A 21008-nucleotide genomic window follows, 5' to 3' on the forward strand; every position below is an offset into this window, starting at 1 on the left:
ATGACGACATAGTTATCATTATGACGGTTTTAATACAAATTGAAATATCGAATGTCGACACAGCATGTTCTAGTTTTAATTTCAATATATGCATATATTTCTTTTTAGGCTTTGTTTCCTTAGAAAGCTAGTTATTATAGCTTCGTTTTTCTTAAAATCTTTATTTACATACTGACGTCACGAAAGACATTCGAGCACCCTGTCATTATTTGCTATTTACCATATCAAAATACCAAGGAAGGAAGACATTTTTTAAAATGGGAGGTTCACAAAGTGCATTTACCGAACAAGAACTAGATGATTATCAGGTCTTAATAACAGTTTACATTATTACAGTAATGAGTAGGCCTAGTTCGTAAACTCATAGTTGATACACAATCTCATTTTTTCAGTGACAGAAGTTGAGCCAAGCCAAGGCAAAAAATAATCATCCGGATTCAGGCAATCGGGGTCTGATTCAAAAAGTATTACACAACAAAAGATCTTTAACTTAACCTTACTTACTCATGGAAATTTTTTTTATTTCTTCAAAGAATCTTATACACAAAGTTGCTCCATTTATTTTGTCTTTATTTATTTATTTTTTTATATATTTCTTTATGAAATTATACCATTATAATTTAGTGGTGAAACCTATTTTCGTGGATATAAGGATTCAACACCGAATTTCGTCAAAGTTAAAAAAACAAAAAAATATTTGTATGTCTTAGATGTTTCCTCAGATATTCTACAAGATAATTAAAATTGGTTTATTTTGATTTTCTTTATGAATCGTTCACTTTGACCTATATTTCATGAGCATCCAACTCGGCAACGGCGACAGAATGCGTCACCTATTTTCGTGTACAATGTTTGATCTATAAATAAGTCTAGAAAAACACGTTGTATGGATACCAGGTGGTATAATTAACTTTTCTTAGTATTTATCTTTAATATCAATTCATTATAACTAGTGACAATTCCGTCAAAGAACCACGATTTAAAAAAAAAAATAGTGACTGACAAAATAAGATACGTAGCGTGATTTATTGCTAAAAGTCACTGAAACAACATAAGAATATGGTGCTCTTTGTGTTCCATAGAAATTTTCTGCTGACACGGAATCCGCTAGTTGATCACGTGACTTCATTCGTTGGACTACATTCTAGCCGACGACACTTGGAATTACGATTACCGCTTGGGATTATAAGGAAATTCAGTCGATAAAAAATGGTGACGTTTGGTAATAAGTGAAATCCGCCATTTTGTATTTGTCAAAGTATACATTTATACATTTTAAATTGCTTGAAACTACTGGATTCATTCTACTAGCTGATATTGTAGAGAAAACCCATGTTTATCAAAACAAACTAATGCGGAGGTCGCGCAAGGTCGCTTATGTAAATTATTAATCGTTTCTGGAAATCCACGAATAATAGGTTTCCACGAAATTAGGTTACTTGACTGTATATATAATGATTTATACTATGATGGTAGTGAAATTTATAGATACTTACCGTATCTTACTGTAAACCAGCCTTTTAATAAGCTTGTTGACTTCTTGACCACCATAAAGTTCTAAAATTTCATGCACTTTAATGAGTACCGTACAATATGTAGTTAGGAGTGTGCATATGTTGCTTTTTGTTCTATCTATTCAGTTTGTAGGCTACATATAGTTACGTTATAAATTGAATTTCCATAAATCGTTTTTCCATGCCAGGTTTAGATTTGAGTTGAATCAGTTCAGTGTAAATGAATTGACTGCAAGTCCTGGTAGCGAGTTCCAGTTGTCGATAGCACAATCACAGAAGTAGTTTTTTCTGATATCCAGTCTTGTACCCTTGATCACTTTTTTAACCGGTATTTAAGGCGTAAAGAGTGAAATACTTAAAACTGTAAACAGAGAAATATGCCCTTCAACTTATTTGAAAGTTTCAACTAAAATATCTAAGTCCTCTCCTCAAATTTGATGTTTGAAATATTTGCTTGGTGGCCAGGAAAATGTATAGAAACATAGAAATATAATTAAAAAAAGCCCAGTTCTTCACATTGATTTTAAACAGAATCTCCCTTTAAGGTTTAACTTACTAATTTGTGAAGTCAAAACCTTTTTCTCTTCTTCAGACATTGACTTACTTGACAAAGAAAGAAATTCTACAGTAAGTATTGAAATTATTGTTTGTTAGGTTTATGACAGGTATTCAGGAAAGTATTTTTAACTATGACTGGGTAACATGATCGAAATAATCGATTATCGTCGCTAGGAATTTATAATTTCGATTATTGATTATCAAATATTGAATTTTCTCCATTGTACCCGTTAACAAGTAGTAATCTCATACACGTAGTTTCTCTTGAGCACATAACATACCCACAATAAACTATAATAACCTTTCAAAACAAGAATAAACTTCTATGATGCAAAAATTACCCATGAAATCAAGAATTTTGGCATGTTTTTAAATTGGTATTTACAGGGTCGTTCAATTGAATTGGTTATTGATCGGTAGTCTGCCCAGCCCTATTTTAAATTACAACTCCATTACAATTCATTGTGGATGACTTTGATTACCTATCTCATTTCTTTATTTTATTTGCTTCTCATAATGATACTTCATTGGATTTATGTTTATGTTGCCAATTAATGGTAAACAAATCATAAAATGATTTTCGTAAAACTTAATCTTTTGGGTTTTTTTTAAAATAGTGTTTATAAAAGATTTTTCACACTGGCTCCTCAAGCAGTAAATCAAGACAAGAACACAAAGCTTGGTATTAGTGATATTCAGAAATTACCAGAGTTAAAGGTATGAGGTGTGGCTTATCAAAGACATATTTTGCTAGAATAAACAAAAATGAAATTTTTTTTCTGATTCTTGGCCTATACTTGAAGAACAAAATGGCTAAGAACAATAATGTAAAATATGATCATAGGATATTTTTATCAGAGTGCAGCCACAAATATGAATGAAAAGCTTGGAAAATCCATTAAATGATCGGAAAGTGATTTTGCTTTTTTATTGTTAGGTTAATCCATTCCGAGAAAGGATCTGTAAGGTATTTTCGTCCAGTGGAGATGGAGATATGACATTTGAAGACTTCCTGGACATGATGTCAGTTTTCAGTGATCAGGCACCTAAAAATGTTAAAGTTGAATATGCCTTTAGAATCTATGGTAGGTAAGAGAATATATATTTGTAAAGATATTTTCATATTTTGCATACAGAGGATTTTAAACTTCTAATACTTCCTCTCTCAATGGAATAAAGATTGAAATTAATATCATCAAGATACTAATGCAGTTCAACTGCATTTGACTAAAATTGAATGTCCAATCCAATTGTCTTACATTTAATGTGAAGGGAGTGTGAAATATGAATGTGTTGTGACTAATGATTTAAATTACTTGTCAATTATAGTGTTTAATTTAAGAATTTGTTTTACCAGATTTTGATGAAGATGACTATATTTCTGCTGGTGATTTAAAAGAAGTTATTGATAAATTAACTGGAGATCAGAAATTATCAGAAGAAGATATGCAACAACTGATTGACAATGTAAGAGATTTAACATTTCTATTTACATGTATTATATGAACTTGAAGGCATGACATGGGCTGCATCATAGATTATGATTTCTTTGTGTAAATCTTGATGATCACTGTATGCAATATGGACTACAATTTTTTTTATCTTACTGTAGCTTTGAGCTCCTGTTTCTTAATGAATTTTGATTTTGATAAATGAAATCTGTTCAGACATTTGTTTGAATAATTCTATTCAATATATTCCAATTTAATGCATATTAATAGATATTTATGGAAGCTGATCTTGACGACGATGAATTATTGTCCTTTGCTGAGTTTGAACATGTTATATCAAAAGCACCAGATTTTATCAAGTAAGGTTATTATTATGCACATTTTCCTGAATATTTATTTATATTCCTGAATTTGCTTTTCTTTAACTTTTGTTTATTCAATTTAAAAAGGAATATCATGTTGCAATTTGAACAATTATCTGGAATCTGTGTCTGTTTCTTGGCAAATGTATACAATGAAGATCTAGTTGGAGTGCTTATGATTATTAACTAACATATTATCACCCATAAGATCGTATATTGAATGTGATAGCTCTTTCAGTTTTCAACCAATTTTCATATAATTCCTTATTTAGGTAAGAAAATAAAGATTAACTCCTGCTACAGATCTCTTTAAGTTTTGAAGCAATTTTCATTAAGGTTTTTAATTTCAAAGTTAATTATACCTTGAAAGATTAAGTAATAATATGATTGATCAAGTTCTCTATTCTAGTCTTTTCTATTTCAGTTCTTTCCGTATCCGCCTATAAATGAATGAAATATGGGTCTAGAGGTTGTGTTTATGTATGTCAGTAGTTGTGTGCTGGCAAATCTTACAGAAACTTATTGAAGAATTCCACATGGTTTTTTATCAGATAGGATTCTTGCTCCAACACTTTTAGTGTATTATATATTCTATCATCTTACTAAAAACGTTCTATTTTTTCTTTATAAATAAATATAGTTTAATATATAAGGCCTATTCAAAAATCTTTCAATTCAATTTGAGTAACATCAGAATTTCTTTAATTTCTAATTGATTATGTAGATTTAGATGTTTGTTGGCAGCTCTTTCAAATTCCTTTGATCAAATGTTAAATGTCAAAACTAACATTGCTTTCAATTATTGATAAATAGGTGGTTGTTAAAGGGACAGGTGTGTTATTTTGGGGATTGATTTGAATGTTAAATATATGTAGAAGTACTAGAAATGTATAAAAAAAAAATCACATAAAAAGTACTTCAAAGTAGGAATTTTACTCACAATTTCTATATATATCTTTTCTATATATCGCAAAGTATCTCGTTCAAAAGCAGATAATTCTGGACACTCATGGAACTGAAGGCTCTAAATTCGATGGTGAGCTGTGAACACTATTACTGATTGGCTTAGCTAAAAAAAAATCGCATTTCTGAGACTAAACTATGATTCGTATTTGTTTTGTATATACATGAAATGATTTTAACAATTAAAACTGTGATAACTTAATTTATTATTTTTTAATTATATTTTTCAACATGATCATGCTTGTTACACCTAACATCTAAATGAATAATGTTTTTAAAACATATATTATTAATAATGGAAATCAATCTGCATGTACTTTTTCATACCTATTTATGTACAGAGTTTTATTAAGGCAGTATTATTTTTGTAATAAATATTCTATAAACTTATTTTTGTTTTACTTTTCCTTTTAAAAGTATAGGTGTTTACTCTCAAGAGTATAATAGCATTTTGCCCATATTATGTGATGTGTAATAACTCCTCCATTAATCTAGTTACAGTAGTTTTCTTATTAAACCTTTTATATACCTGTATATAATTCACTTTTTCACAAATTTTGGAATTGCTTGCATTAAAATTAAATTTATCATTAAGTGAGCTAACCTCACATGGTAAAAGTAACACCATATCAACACATCAACTCATTATTTTGCAAAGGGATATGTGCACTTTCATTGACAGAAAGATAGAAGATTATTTTCATGTATAGGCCTTTTAAATAAAATAAAAAGCAATCAGAGTTAGCAACGCTTTAGAAAGAAGCATGGATTCATGCAATCACAGTGGAATAAATTCATTGGTATTTAAATGTTTTGGAAGATGTCATTTATGGAAATACCAGCCAAGGTCACCAGTAACGAAATTTAGTAGATAAACAGAATACTACTTATGTCAAAAGTTTAAAGAGACGACAGGGGGCCTATAGATCTATAGATAAAAATTCGAGAGACAGCTATTAATGGATGCTGTAAGGCTCATCTCCTTCATCCCTAAGCGGACGGACATTTCAAAATTAACATTCTGTTCCGTTGTTTAGTGGTTAATCATTCTCATTGTTATTTGTTAGATACGGAAAGGAAACCTTTAACGTTTTTTTTATTAATGCTGTAATGCCAGATTGTGGTTTTATGGTATACCTACATCATGGATTGCTAAATGAAACAAGATATTGTATTGACAATTTTCGTGTTGTCCGTGTCGGGAAATAATACAATTAACGAACCATGATATCCCGCGTCATTACTTTCTTAATGTAAATCATAGGACTCTATGTGCAAATCATAAAACTGTATACTGTTCTATGTGCAAATGTACTAAATTTGAGTGATTATGAAATCTGGCAGCAGAGTGTCATGTGATATATCATGGCGGAAAAATCAACTTTTATGTTTTGACTTGCGCAAGTTGATCATAAAATACCTTAAATTGACTTAAATTGATAAACTTAAGGCAAGGTACGTCACTGACAAGTCATGATTGTATTATATTTGGTCTTATATTAATGAGATTTTGGCCTATTATTGTTATTCTAGGAAGTATACTAAATTTTATGCTATTAAAAATGCAGTCCGAAACTTCTGCATCTATTCCACTGTCCAACCTTTGATAACTATTTTGACAGGTTGTCAGCCGGTGTAGAGTTAGAAAATAGTTAGGCCCTGTTTTCCTCACATCTGCACATCTGTGCATTTTTAAAAAAACATATACAGTGGTGTAACCTATTTTCGTGGATATAAGAATTCAACACCAAATTTCGTCAAAGTTAAAAAAACGAAAAAAAATGTTTATGTCTTAGATGTTTCCTCAGATATTCTACAAAATAATTAAAATTGGTTTATTTCGATTTTCTTAATGAATCTTTCACTTTGACCTATATTTCATGAGCATCCAACTCGGCAACGGCGACAGAATGCATCACCTATTTTCGTGTACAATGTTTGATCTATAAATAAGTCTAGAAAAACACGTTGTATGGATACCGGGTGGTATAATTAACTTCTCTTAGTATTTATCTTTAATATCAATTCATTATAACTAGTGACAATTCCTTCAAAGAACCATGATTTAAAAAAAATATAGTGACTGACAAAATAAGATACGTAGCGTGATTTATTGCTAAAAGTCACTGAAACAACATAAGAATATGGTCCACTTTGTGTTCCATAGAAATTTTCTGCTGACACAGAATCCGCTAGTTGATCATGTGACTTCATTCGTTGGACTACATTCTAGCAGACGACACTTGGAATTCTGATTACCACTTGGGGTTATAAGGAAATTCGGCCGATAAAAAATGGTGACGTTTGGTAGTAAGTGAAATCCGCCATTTTGTATTTGTCAAAGTATACATTAATACATTTTACCTTGCTTGAAACTACTGGATTCATTCTACCAGCTGATTTTGTAGAGAAAACCCATGATTATTAAAACAAACTAATGCGGAGGTCACGCAAGGTCTCTCATGTAAATTATTAATCCTTTCCGGAAATCCACAAATAATAGGTTTCCACGAAATTAGGTTACTTGACTGTACATATGAATATATGACATGCTACTTTTGACTAGTCCTTCTGATTCAAGGACTTGCACAGAATAAAATTTAGCTAAGATTACACTCACTTTTACCTTATTGTCATCTGATGACGACACTTGTAAATTGTGTCGAGACTTTATGTGTGTTATACCATAATATATTCACTTGTGTTCATTGTCATATTTTCTCTCTGCTTCTGAGTGCCATTCAAATCTTATCTCCTTTTGATATTGTTTTGTAGGACAAATATTTACTTAGGCAATAAGAGTGGGCCAGTTTGATCATATTTTGTTTATTTTTTTTTTAAGTTTTTTAACAAATGAAAATGAGTGGATCTCAATTCTTAGAAACGCTACAACAATTGGGTTACCCAGGGGCTGAAAAACTTGATCCACAGATGTTTGATTGGTTATTTGAACAAGAAAATATTGTGCCATTTTTACATTGGTTTTCTAACAATGTACATTCTAACAATGTTTTGTCTGCTTCTGACAGAAATGAGTAAGTTATTTGAAGATACGTATTAAGCTTATATAAATGTACAGATCGATAGAAGGATAAAGAGTTAACCTATTTAATCATTATGTGATTTTCAGTGGTGAGCATACCCTGCCTTGCCACAGTCAGTGTAGTAAGGGGGTCTGTCAAATTTGTATAGTTTTCTTTAAGTTTGAGTTGTCAATCAGTAATATAGTGTCGATCACTATTTTTATTTAGTGACGATCAGTCAAATCCTTTCAGAGTGAAAAAGTCAGAACTTGATAGTTGCTATTAGAAATTAAATATGAATAATATATATGAAAATTGTATTTGTATATTTTATAGATATGATGAATTAGAAAAGTGTAATGAAGGGATATTAGAAGGGAGACAACTTGAAGATGCTCTGAATAATCTAACTGTTAACAATAGAGATGCTGATATTACTGAAGAATCATTAAGGTTTGATTTACATCATGTAAATGTGTTAATAGCCCATAGCTTCAATTTTAACCAAGATATATATAAAATTGCTATCTCATTATTACATTGCTTACAAGATTATGTAGCAGATGAAAAAAGTGGATTTGTATTAAAATACTGACATTTTTTCAGTGAAGATATTACTAGGTTAAATAGTGAGTTAGAAGACAATAAAGAAAAGAAACAAATGTTAATACAAAGAAGGAATCGTTTAAGGTTTGTTATTTCTTATTTCATAAATGTACATTATACAGCTCACCATTTTATTTTTAATTCATTTATGTTAATATTGGTATAGATTTTTTTTAAAACATTTTTCAAATTTTTTTTATACTACTTTTAGGTGACATCGATTGTTTTTCTTTTCCAGTTTACATCATACTAGTGTGAGTCACAAATTGACTAAACTAACACCATTAGAGTCATATGGCAGAAAGGAACATAAGAAACGATTGGAACAGATTCAAACAGATAATAATAAGGTTTGCTAGTACATAAGCATGGAGAAATTACTTAAATACCAAAATAAGTGGATAAAATAACAACTATATAAAGACCAATTTGCATTGAGATACATGTATACAAAAAAATCTCATACAACTTAAATTTTGTGGTTCTCTAACCCTGACAGATATGCCTGAAAAATGAGTCAAATCAAAAGTCTGGTCAATATGAACTATAATATGAACCATAACTGTAGACTTTGATTGTAGGTAAATGAAAGTATGGAGAAGTTAGTAGATTCAGTAAAAGAAGTAACTTCTCTTTATGACAACACAGATCCTAGTCAAACAAAAGATATCATGTTCTTATCTCAAGCCAAATTAGATGATTATTTTAATGCTGAAGAAAAATATACTCAAGAACTCACTTCTTTTACAAGAAAGCAATTCTTTGAGGTAAATTTTTTTTCTATTTGTTTGTTATCATTTACATGATTTTGAGTGCTTTATATTGAGGCAAAAACATTATATTGTCAAAATTATTTTGCTTATTCATTGAATTCTATTTTTTAGAGATTGTAACATTTTAAAATTACAATAATTAATTACAATATAAGATTTGTGAAAATTGTTGTTATATAGAATATTGGAAGAATGACTGGAGAAAATGATGGATCAAGATTTGAATTATTAGATGTTAAAGATCCAGAAATGTTATTAATACATGGTGAAAGTGATGAAAATGTTTTCCAAGATTGTAAAGAATTAACTAGATTACAAAATGTGTATGTATGATTTAAACTATTAAAACAGACTTACCAGCTTTACTTGTGAATCATGGATTAAGGGGACTTTTTCAACAGCTTTAAGCTATAGCTTATTTTATTTTGGGCAGGTTTTCCTTTGAAATACTTTTTATTACACAGATATAACCGAAGTGAAAGTGACAAGATTCTGGCAATTCTTGAAGATAAAGGTGTTAAAGGAGCATTAAATTCAGCTGATGATTTATTAAGTTGTTTACAATCTGGTCGGTTTCCAGTGGATACCAATAAACTTAGGTGAGATCTTTTATTGTTTTAATTTGAATAACATATACCTTCAGTCTAACTAAACCTGAGTCAGATGAAACCATATCTACACATGGAAGAGGTTAGGGCAACTACAGATTCAAGTTTAGACCAGTTGTACTGTGCAGTATGTGTTTATAACATGCAATTTGCTGTCCAAATCACTGTCCTCATGAGAGAAATCTCCTCATGTGTAAAGTGGTGACATACCTATTTTTTTTAGACTAAAACTTCACTAGAACCAAGTCCTTGTCTGCCCACCCAATTAATTGGTTTTATTGTATGCATTTATTAGTTTGTATTTCATGAATACCTGTTTTGCCTTTTGCTTTATAATTTGAAATAAGTGGAATGTAATAATATCCATTGCCTTCACCAAATTTTGATTTATTGCTTATTTGTATGTTTTTGTATTTTAGTACTCAACTACAAGAAGCTCAGTCTAGTTTACAAAATGTACGCAGAGATTTACATAATGCAAAGGAAGGTGATTTGCCACTATTAGTAAAAGAGTTAGTTCCCTTACAAGGCAATCCTATTTTAACTGGGGATTATAATCTAAAACTGGCTCGACAAGATTACTTCACTTCTAATCAGGATAAGGTATAACTTTTTATTAATATTATAACTTTTCTCTCAAAATTTAGCTAATTTTCCAAAAGAGTGGCAAATTATTGATTATTTATGAAGTTAATGAAATTCTAAGAGCAAGCAGGTTTTTTACGGTTCCCTTTTTCCAAATAGCTGAGTATAAGGCAATTTTGCATTTGTACAATTTACAAAACAGGCAGTATTGAGAAGGGTATGATTGGCTCATTTGAACCTAATGTGACTTTGTAAATATTTATTAGCTCAAGATCAAAAACCAGATTATCGACTAAAGTGGAACATAACAAATATATAATAATTCAAAGGCTTTCAATACTATAATATCAACATTGTATTTTTCAGCTTATAAATCTGTTGATAAGTCAGAAAGCTCGATATGAATTTTTGACCATTGCTTATGAAGTGGAGGCTAGACACCATCGTGATATTCATAGACATTTAACAGCAGTAAGGCTTCAACTTCAAAGTCATCTGAAAGAATGGAAAAATAGAATGGTAGGACAAAATTTATGTTTTTGTATGATCAGGGAACAGGCTTGTGCCTATTATAACCCCTCCTTTGTGACTGTCTGTCTTTCATCTCAAGAGAGATTTTGATTCTACCATACCACATGACTCCGCTTAGGAGATCACGTGAGAGAGCGCGCGCCAGCTAGTTCTCATTAGCGTGTTGGCTTTCACCATGTCAAGACCGTGTGACAAGTTTTCTCGCTGCATTTGAAAAATTTCTTTTCTGTGCAGGCTTTTGTCAATCATTTCACATTAGTGTAACTGTCCAGACGTTGATTTTAAATCTCGTCACTTGGCCTTGCCTTTCATCCTTGGTTCGAAGGATTTGGACATTTTATTTTTTAAAAAACTAGACTCTCTCTGTTTTAACTAATGGCAACGGTTTCGTCGAAACGTGCTGTGGCTTCCATGCCCAGCAAAGAATCTGAATCTTTTGAATTCAATCTGGCCGAAGCTTTATTCGATAAGAATAAATACGAGAACCTCAATACTAAGAAGAAAGATTCAGCAGAAAAACCGAGCAATTTGCCTGTAAAGGAGACGTGAAGTTTTCTCAATCATCTGCTTCTGTGGCCAATGTCAAGGACAATAATGGTATTAATATTACTCCAACAAATACAGGTTTTACCTCTCCTGTTGCAACGGAGGGAATTTCTAAAGATTATCTAGAAAGCGAGTTGATTAAATTCAAATCTGAAATAAAGAATTTATTTACGGAGGTTATTAGCTCTACTGTACATGATGTAAGCGACAGGAAAAGGAAAATTGCTGCTGATCATCACAACAAACATGGCGCTGCCCATGAAATGTCAGACGGGGAACTTTCCGAAGATTCGGTGGTTTCTAACAGAGCCGTACTCACCCAAAGTCGCTTCAAAATACCTTGTATGGATCAAGAACAAGGAGAGGTCGAAGATGATGACAATGTTATTGATCAAATTGACAATTTGTTGAACAATATAGACGGTAACTCTAATGATGAAGAGGGTCTTGCTGAAGATTTTGTAAATGATTTGTTTGAGGAGTATTCCTTTGATGATAAATCTGGGAAAGAGGTTCTGCCCAAATTAGCTAAAATTATTGATAATCTCTTTGGACCAGCCCCGGCCGCTAGTGCCAAGGCAGAAACAGCAATGACTTAATTTATCGAAAAATATCCAAGACCTCGTAATGTGGCTATTTACTCGACCAGAGTAAACAAAGAAGTGTGGGGCATATTAAGAAAATTTCCTACTAGAACCACTGAGGTTAAGTTGCAGAGGTTGAGTGACAGGATTGTGCTATCTTCCTATGCACTTACTGGTCTTACTGATGATTTGATGAAATTCAAAACATCTGCACCTCTGGACAAACAAACTGAAGTTACCAGTGCTATCAAAAAGAGTTTAGATGCCTTAACCTTGTTAGGTAAGGCTGTAAAGGACTTGAATCAGCATAGACGTGATACCATGCGCTCAGATTCTAATTTTCGGCTTTCAAGTCTATTGTGTAGTGCTGCTAACAACTCAGAAGTTGGTGCATCTAAGTATCTTTTTGGTGAAGATTTACCAAAGAAAATGAAAGAACTAAAAGAAACTAATCAAATGGGCTCAGGAATGTCATATTACAGCCCTTCTGGGAATAGTTATTCCGATAATACCAATTTCAAGGGAAATTCCAGATATTCTTCCAACTACAAGGGCAAGTCTTTTTTAGGGAAAAGAGCCCCCCGCAGAGGAGCGGGATCCAACCAAACCAGCAAGTGGTCATCATCCAAAACCCACGACAAGAAAAGCAAAACTTAAATGATGTGGTATGTGATATTATTTCTTGTGGTGACTGGGATTTGTTCTCTCATTCAATTGTCTCCCAATTACTTTTGTTGAAAGATGGCTTCTTGGCAGGTCAGCTCAAAAATCATTTACAATTTTGGAGAAGTCTCACTGGTGATAATTTTATTCTCAACACAGTGTGTGGAGCATCAATTGAATTTGATAACTTCCCCTGTCAACAATATGCTCCCTATCCTTTTATTATAGAACCCAAAATTGAGCAAAAATTTCATTTAGCTGTATCCAAACTTGTAGGCAAGCAGATAATCGAAAGGTGTTTCCATGAAGATGATGAATATGTTTCTAACATTTTTTCACGTCCCAAGAAGGATGGATCACTTAGAAAAATTTTAGATCTTAAAGACTTAAGAACATGTTACTTACAGACATTTTAAAATGGACTGTTTACAACAAGCCATTGATTTAGTTTCTCAAGATTGTTTTTTAGCTTCCATTGATTGGAGTGATGCATATTTCTCTGTACCTATGAAAGAATCTTGTAGAAAATTTCTAAAATTTTATTACAAAGGACGCCTTTATCGTTTTACCTGTCTGCCTATGGGTTTGGGTCCTGCTCCAAGACTGTTTACAAAGCTCACTAAAGTCTTGTTCTCTCATCTGCATAAGATGGGTCATTCAAACACTTCATTTATTGATGACTCCCTATTAGTAGGTCAAACTGTTCAGGATTGTCAGCAAAATATTATGGATACGATTAAGGTATCATTACAAGCTGGATTCACCTTACACCCAGAAAAATCAATCTTACAGCCTACTAAATATATTGTCTATTTGGGTTTTGTTATAAATTCTGCAGATATGACTATCAGGCTGACTGCAGAGAAATCACTGAAGAAAAAAAATGCATGCACTGGGTTGAAAAATAAAGATATAGTTTCAATTCGTTTGTTAGCAGAGGTGATAGGGCTAATGGTTTCAGCTTTCCCGGGTGTGTTTTATGCACAATTATTTTATCGTCAGTGTGACAATTTTAAAACTAAAGCATTAAAAAATGCATATGGAAATTTTGAGTTCAAAACTAAATTACCTTTATATTGTAAACTTGACTTTCAAATCACTAAAGTTAAGTAACCCCTCAGTAATTTTACAATCTGATGCATCCAAAAAAGGGTGGGGAGGGGTACTTTTATCAGGTGAACATAAGAAAACTACTGGTGGTTTTTGGTCTTTAGATGAAAATTCTAACCACATTAATTTCCTGGAACTGTTGGCTGCAAAGTTAACTTTACTGACTTTTACTGGAAACTTAAGAAATGTGCATGTGCAGATCCAAATAGACAATACAACAGCTGTATCTTATATTAACTCCCAAGGTGGAAAGGTTTCAGCTTATAATGATCTCACTCGTTCAATTTTTATATGGTGCATAGAAAGAGATATTATTCTTACAGCAACATATATTCCTGGTGTGTTGAATGTGGATGCCGATAGAGAAAGCAGATCATGCGATGATAATACTGAATGGCATTTAAGTCCCGATATTTTCCGTAGTTTAACTTCTATATGGGGTACACCCCAGATTGATCTCTTTGCATCCAGAATCAATGCTCAGTTGCAGGATTACTTTGCATTTAAGCCAGACCCTATGACCAAGGGAGTAAATGCTTTCTCTTGTTCTTGGCAGGGTCAGTTTATATATGCATTTCCCCCATTTTGTTTGATTGGGAAAGTATTAAACAAAATTGTACAAGAAAAATCTAAAGCCATTATGATAATACCATGGTGGACTACTCAATCATGGTTTGCTAAACTTGTTCATTTATTAATTCATGCTCCTTTTCTATTGCCTAGCACAGATTTGATATTGAGCCATCCTACGAAGGAAACCACAGAACTTCCAAAAATGAAGCTGTTATCTCTTCTTATATCAGGAGATCATTCATTAAATACAGCATTTCTTCAAGAGCTAAAGAAATCCTCATGTCCTCATGGAGCAATTCAACAAAATCACAATACAAGACAAGACTCTTTAGACAGAGTTATTGAATTTTTAACTTTTTTATTTGATAGTGGCCTGAAGTACAGTGCCTTAAATACTGCCAGGAGTGCGCTTTCAACTATTTTGTTTATTAGTGATAAGCCAATTGGTTCACATCCAATCATTATTAGATTTCTAAAAAGGGTCTTTAATTTAAGACCGTCATTACCGAGACATTCTGTGATTTGGGATTTAAATATGGTGTTAACTTTCGTGAAAAGTCTTTTTCCTTTAAGTGAATTATCATTGAAGATGTTAACATACAAGTTAGTTGCTTTATTTGCAATTTTATCAGGACCAAGAGTCCAGTTGATTTATTTATTAACTGTGAAGGATATTGTCATTTTCGAAGATCATATAAAAATTTCGTTTGGGAGTCTACTCAAACAGACTCGTCCAGGATTTCATCAAAAGGATATTTTGATTAATAGTTTTCCTGATAAAGATTTGTGTGTGGTAAATACATTAAATCATTATTTAGAGACAACTAGACATTTCAGAGGAGACAACTCTAAACTGTTTTTAAGTTTTATTAAACCCCACAGAGAAGTTAGCAAAGATACTATTGCAAGGTGGCTTAAGGCTGTTCTTGAATTGTTAGGAATTGATTCTTCAGTTTTTACCTCTCATAGTTATAGATCTTCTTCATGCAGTGCTGCTAAAAGAGCTGATGTACCAATTAATACAATTTTGGAAACTGGAGGATGGACATCGGAATCCACTTTTCAGAAATTTTATAATAAGCCATTATTAAACAGTTCTAATTTTAGTGATGCTTTATTGAATGGTCATATGAATATGTAAAAGTGTCAGTGTTATTTGGATAAATAAATATTTTTAAGTTTTTTAATACTTGTTTATTCATTTCTCCAGAATCTGGAGGAATTGATCCTTTTCTTAGCAATGGGCAGAAGGTTTACAACTTTGAATCTCTCACGTGATCTCCTAAGCGGAGTCACGTGGTATGGTAGAATTAAGAAGTTAAACGAGACTTACCTGTAAGTTGAAGTTTGACTGTAATTCTACCATACCACTGACGAGCTTAGAGATCATGTGCCCTCCCTGTTTTTTGATAGAGTTGTTTTTGAGTTTACCGCCCTTTTCATTGGTGTTGCTTCTTGAAACCTTCTTGCTTTGAAGAATGAGAGCTAGCTGGCGCACGCTCTCTAAGCTCGTCAGTGGTACGGTAGAATTACAGTCAAACTTCAACTTACAGTTAAGTCTCGTTTAACTTCTAAATTAATTTTAATGGATTTTAAGGGTTTTAATGAATTGATGTAAATGTATTATAGAGTGTTATGGAAGATCCTGTATTGACTAGCAATAAATATGAACGTGGTACCATAGATACTAGAGATACATCTACTTCTAGATTACATCAAATAATAGGTACAGTTTTATTAAACTAATGAGTAATTAAATATGTTAACGTAATTAACTAAGTGGTAGGTGACTATTCTTAAAGAACCATGTGAAACTGTTGAGAGTCCACCAAATATCAGTCAATTAGAAAAATATGAAATTTGAAAAATCATTTTTTTGTGTTAAAAAAAATAGCGACAATTCTCTAATTAAGCATTGGCCATGGTCATGAAGAAAGTACTATATTTCGATGTATTCTGTGCCTAAATAGTTCTTACTTCATTTGTCAATGGTAGATTACTTATCATTGTTAGTCTAGCTTAGTATGACAAGTATCTGATTATTGATAATGATTATATAATGGAGTAAATTGTAAATTAACAATGTAATTTAATTGTTGTATGGTATTTTGCTAGATCAAGGTCCTACTAATAATGATGAGAAACAGTTATTTTTAACCTACAGTAGTTTATTAGAAGGTGGTGAAAAATTACATCATTGTCATCAAGCATCTAAAACCACAATGTTAAGTACAGCTACTAAATATTATGATAAGATACACTTATTGTAAGTAACAATTCATTATGTTCTTTATGTATTTTTTATCAACAATTGATAGGCAAAAATAACAAATTTACCTGAATTGAATTAGCTATACATGTACATGTTTGATGTCAACATTGAAGAAAATAAGCCAATATAACAACGGTTAAATTTTCATCATAGCACATAACAGTTTTGCTTCTCCAATGTTAATACCATTGGACCAAATGAGTGTTGTTTCGATATAATACAATCAATGAAACCAGTCAACCTTAACTTGTGTAAAAGTATGGGCATTCCACATTATTTCTTATTAATATAAGAGAAATTTTATATCACCACAGGAGTTACCAGAATGAACTGTGTGACAATTTGTTTACTATTTGTAGAGAGAGTAATTTAAAGACATGTGAAGAGACTATTTATAAAGGATCCAGTACAACTAGTGGTCATCCTGTACTTAGTCCACCACATGTTCAAGAATCTATCAAACAACTAGAAGATCTTTTACAAAAACTCGAAGCTTCTATTGTAGAAAAGCTAAGAGAAATTAATAATAAGAAAGCTGTAAGTATTCATTTATATATAAAATCTACCTGTATGTAAAAGAGGATTATTTGTTTCACTTCTATTAAAAAAAATCTTCAATTTGTATTTTTAATTCAACACTTGGTTGATTTTAAAGTTTTATTTATGCAAGTAAAATTTTTTGTTAACAACTGTTTCATTTTGTTGATTTATCTGTAAAATTGTTCATGGTTTGGTTTTCAGGCATTACAGAAAGATAATTTATTAATGAGAGAAAAAACATTATTTGTGGATTTTTTAATAAATCCTGGTAGAATACAACAAGCTCTTGAAAAACTGTCGAATCGACTTCATGCTATGAGTGTACAGTAGTACTGTAAACAATCTGATTAAAATTTAGATCTAGATGTCTTGTTTCGTGTGTTTTCATGTTACCTTTTATTTTCATGTTACATTTTATTATAATGAGGTCGTATATTGTTGTTGCCTCTGTCCGTACACCCGTACAATCGGTTTGTGAACGCAATAGAGACTACAGTTTTTATACGCCCACATTTTCTTGTGTCGCCCCTGTCTGCCCGTCAGTCCGTCCGCCCGTTCACAATTGGCGTATGAACACAATAGAGACTACAGTTTTTATCTGAATTTTATTAAATTTTTTGGTGTGATCATTTATATTGATGAGATCTTGGACTAGTTCGAATTTGACGATCTTTTGAGTAATTTCCCCTGACTTACGAAAACGCGTCAAAATTTGTTTGTGAACACAATAGAGACTACAGTTTTCATCCGGTGTAAATGAAATTTGGTGTGATCATTTATAATGATGAAATCTTAGACAATGTCCATATTCCAATCTAGACTGCAGGCCCGGTACTCGCTAACTCGCCTAATAAGTCAGTAGATGATCCAATGTGTCTTATTTTTTCAAAACTCTGGCCAGTACAGTACAATAAAATACATTCGAACTATACTGCTTTACTTTGTTACATTACCTTGTGATAAATTTTCTTTTGACCATACTATTCTGTGACAAATTACTGTTAGGGTGGGGGCTTCAGTTAAGCAGAGATTGATTTATTTACAGTGTCTTTGTACAAAATCAAAAAAAATATAGATTTTCAAAATTATCAGAAATGAGTTTTTTAATTCTTCAAATTTTCTGAGTACAAAATCTGAGCCCCAGCACCAATACATTTCTGGCGAATTTACTCGTACCATTTTATCTTGTGACCAAATTATTAGGATCAGAGACGTATATCGACGATCTTATTGAAAGTCCATATTTTGAATGAGGTATTGCAATCCAATATAGTGGGCCACAACACATGCCGGAAAGGCCAATTTAAACCGTTCCATCTCTTAGACTAATTTTACTGTTTGGATACTTGGTGCTAGGCCAATATTATCGAAAGGTAACATTAGCTTGCTTCGACGTCGTTCCATTTCTACCGCGGACAATTGACCAGACAAATTTTCCCAACCGACAATTTACATATACATGCAAAGACGCTTTTTCAAAATATTGAATGTTTTAATACATAAAGTCTTTGAATGGCATTTAACAATTGTGATTACGATATGTGCCTGAGGACGACGGCGGAAACACGTCGAAACGTTTTATAAAACTTTAACCAGTGATTGTTGTTCCATAAAGCTGTGTCTATATAATGTTTTAATACATGTTCTAGAGAGTTGGGATGGCTGATAGCACCACAAAGAAATGTTATAGCGAGAAATGATGTATCTATTAAAGAAAAATATTTGCTATACCAATACAACTAAAAGATTTATGCTTGGATCGGATCGAAACAAACTTTTGCCACCGTCAATTAAAATCATTTATTGAAACATAGACACCGGAACTTCAACTCTAGTGCTTGTTAATTTCTTTGTATCAGATCATCATTTGAACCTATTCATTGAAATCACCCGTGGCAACTAAACAGGCTAACTTAAACATGATCTCTACGTAAAGTAGTGGGCTGCTTAATTCAAGCATGTCAGAGTTTTGATGATGGTCCGCATTTAGGAAGGCCTTCAGCAGCAACCTTTCTGGAAAATCTTACCCGGGTGCATGGCATGGTGATGGCTGACCACTCGACATATTTGCCAGTGCTGTGGGAATCTCTCATGAGAGAGTTGAGCACATTATCACCAACGAGATTCTGCAAAATGTGTGCCACAATCTTGGCATTCAGTAACAATTGATGCCGTTTTGAAGCAGGTCCCGATATATTTCGCCCGATTTGTATCCATGGATGAGACCAGTTTCCCTAAATGAAAAGGGAGCTAGCCGATCGCTAAGGCTGAAGAGAATTTTTTCTTGACCAGCATCTAGAAGGGGACTATGAGAAATTAACGATAACTCTCGACATGTCTTTGTTTTGGCCAGCCCCATTGGTATCGCTGATGTCATTTGTAAATTAAATATTGAAATAATTATTTTAGATATTCTATAGTGGTGTTAGACTAACACAAATTCACCATTGGATCTTATTCGAATTATTTTCTTGTAAATTTAGTTGTGGATAGAATATTTTATATTACCTATGTAGACTTAAATCATTATTGCTAGTTAGCAATGAAAAGGCATTTATATATTATATATGGAATATTGTATCCATTTACAAAGCGTTAATAAGTTATATTGATAGATTTTTGGTATTTCTCTAGACAAATATTGACTCTAGGGCCAATAACTATTGTATGAGAAATTATTGACTAATGAATAAACTAGTTATACTTATTGATCATAATTGTTTTACTATTAGTACCAGGTACTTGTATCCATTATTATTCAATTTACTTAAAAATAAACCCTTTCATTCAACTGTAATATATTAATTACTTCTTTCATTAAGATATTATAAAAGGATTGAGTCCAATTAGAAACCGTTGATGGAATGGGTTAATTCTTATGAAAAAAAAACTATTGAAACATTAACGTCGAATCGAACAAGATATTTAGAAGACCAATCTCTGACATGTAGTGGGTTCCACAGGATTGTCAATGATAAGAATATTAGTGATAGTTGGTCTTCGAATGTTCAGAATTCTAGAATCTTTCCTGACACAATCGAGGGTCAGATATCAGTCAGATTTTCATGACTAATCTCACATAATCAGCTTCATCAGGTAGCTCTTTAACGACCTTGAAGAGGCTTTAGAATGGCGACGAAAGTTGGCACAATTTCTTCCACTGTTAAGCAACTGTTGACATATTTATCTATGTCTGAATGAGCCATCAATTCGAACATGTCTTTCAAAGTGCTGTCATAGCGAATCAATCCCAATGGTATAATTCATTAACTCTCCTCAGCCACTATTGATTAAATCCAGTCAAGTTATGAGCAGTCAATGACAATAACAACTTTACGCTTGATCATACATTGAGGCCTAAAACAGTAATTTTGAACCATTCACCTCTTGCCAAACTGTTTTGAACGAGGATTGGTTCTTCTTGTCATGTTTTAATGTTATATTTCCGTGCCTAGAACCTTTTCAAATGGATAAAGCTCACGAAATCATCTCTTAACCACCGATATGCTACTAACTATTTTATTTGTGAAATGGACATGGATATGGATTTATTATATAGAGCTGATTATGTGTGGCACTTAACTTTTCTAATCCAGTCATGCATTTTCCTAGCAATCTCGCCAATTCCCAGTTGACTATTACAAATCAGTAGAGTGGAAGATGTGTTCTGTAAGGAAATCAATATCTATCACTATAATATTTATCACAAATCACTCCATAACTTCTATAGCCTTCAAATCAACTAT

At 32.2% G+C, this 21008-nt stretch overlaps 3 protein-coding genes across 3 annotated transcripts; all 3 read left to right on the top strand.

Moving 5' to 3' along the window:
* The first annotated feature begins 183 nt into the window (after nucleotides 1–183).
* On the top strand, nucleotides 184–5238 carry LOTGIDRAFT_228042 (hypothetical protein). Its single transcript, XM_009045763.1, has 7 exons — nucleotides 184–308; nucleotides 2107–2141; nucleotides 2690–2789; nucleotides 3010–3157; nucleotides 3430–3539; nucleotides 3794–3882; nucleotides 4310–5238. Exons 1-7 carry the CDS (start codon nucleotides 258–260, stop codon nucleotides 4329–4331), a joined length of 555 nt encoding a protein of 184 aa, XP_009044011.1. The 5' UTR covers nucleotides 184–257; the 3' UTR covers nucleotides 4332–5238.
* A 983-nt stretch (nucleotides 5239–6221) lies between these two features.
* Nucleotides 6222–12119, top strand: LOTGIDRAFT_228043 (hypothetical protein; the record flags this gene model as incomplete). The annotated part of the gene is made up of 11 exons (XM_009045764.1): nucleotides 6222–6303; nucleotides 7691–7883; nucleotides 8208–8324; nucleotides 8478–8561; nucleotides 8716–8827; nucleotides 9059–9244; nucleotides 9431–9573; nucleotides 9715–9849; nucleotides 10278–10461; nucleotides 10810–10962; nucleotides 11562–12119. Exons 2-11 carry the CDS (start codon nucleotides 7702–7704, stop codon nucleotides 12117–12119), a joined length of 1854 nt encoding a protein of 617 aa, XP_009044012.1. The 5' UTR covers nucleotides 6222–6303; nucleotides 7691–7701.
* Nucleotides 12120–15690: 3571 nt separating this feature from the next.
* On the top strand, nucleotides 15691–18141 carry LOTGIDRAFT_228044 (hypothetical protein; the record flags this gene model as incomplete). Its single annotated transcript, XM_009045765.1, has 5 exons — nucleotides 15691–15785; nucleotides 16082–16176; nucleotides 16566–16716; nucleotides 17082–17259; nucleotides 17464–18141. The coding sequence occupies 5 exons, from the start codon at nucleotides 15691–15693 to the stop codon at nucleotides 17590–17592; spliced, it is 648 nt and encodes a 215-aa protein (XP_009044013.1). The 3' UTR covers nucleotides 17593–18141.
* Between the last annotated feature and the right edge of the window lie 2867 nt (nucleotides 18142–21008).

This window comes from Lottia gigantea (genome assembly GCF_000327385.1).
Source record: "Lottia gigantea unplaced genomic scaffold LOTGIsca_1, whole genome shotgun sequence".
In the NCBI taxonomy this organism is placed as follows: Eukaryota; Metazoa; Mollusca; class Gastropoda; family Lottiidae; genus Lottia; species Lottia gigantea.

What these genes read in the sequence shown, in the direction of transcription:
- LOTGIDRAFT_228042 (XM_009045763.1), top strand. Translation starts at nt 258, where the DNA reads ATGGGAGGTTCACAAAGTGCATTTACCGAACAAGAACTAGATGATTAT. An exon ending in AAGAACTAGATGATTATCAG is followed by an intron (nt 309 to 2,106) that starts GTCTTAATAACA and finishes TCTCTTCTTCAG; the next exon opens with ACATTGACTTACTTGACAAA. An exon ending in AAAGCACCAGATTTTATCAA is followed by an intron (nt 3,883 to 4,309) that starts GTAAGGTTATTA and finishes TTTCTATTTCAG; the next exon opens with TTCTTTCCGTATCCGCCTAT.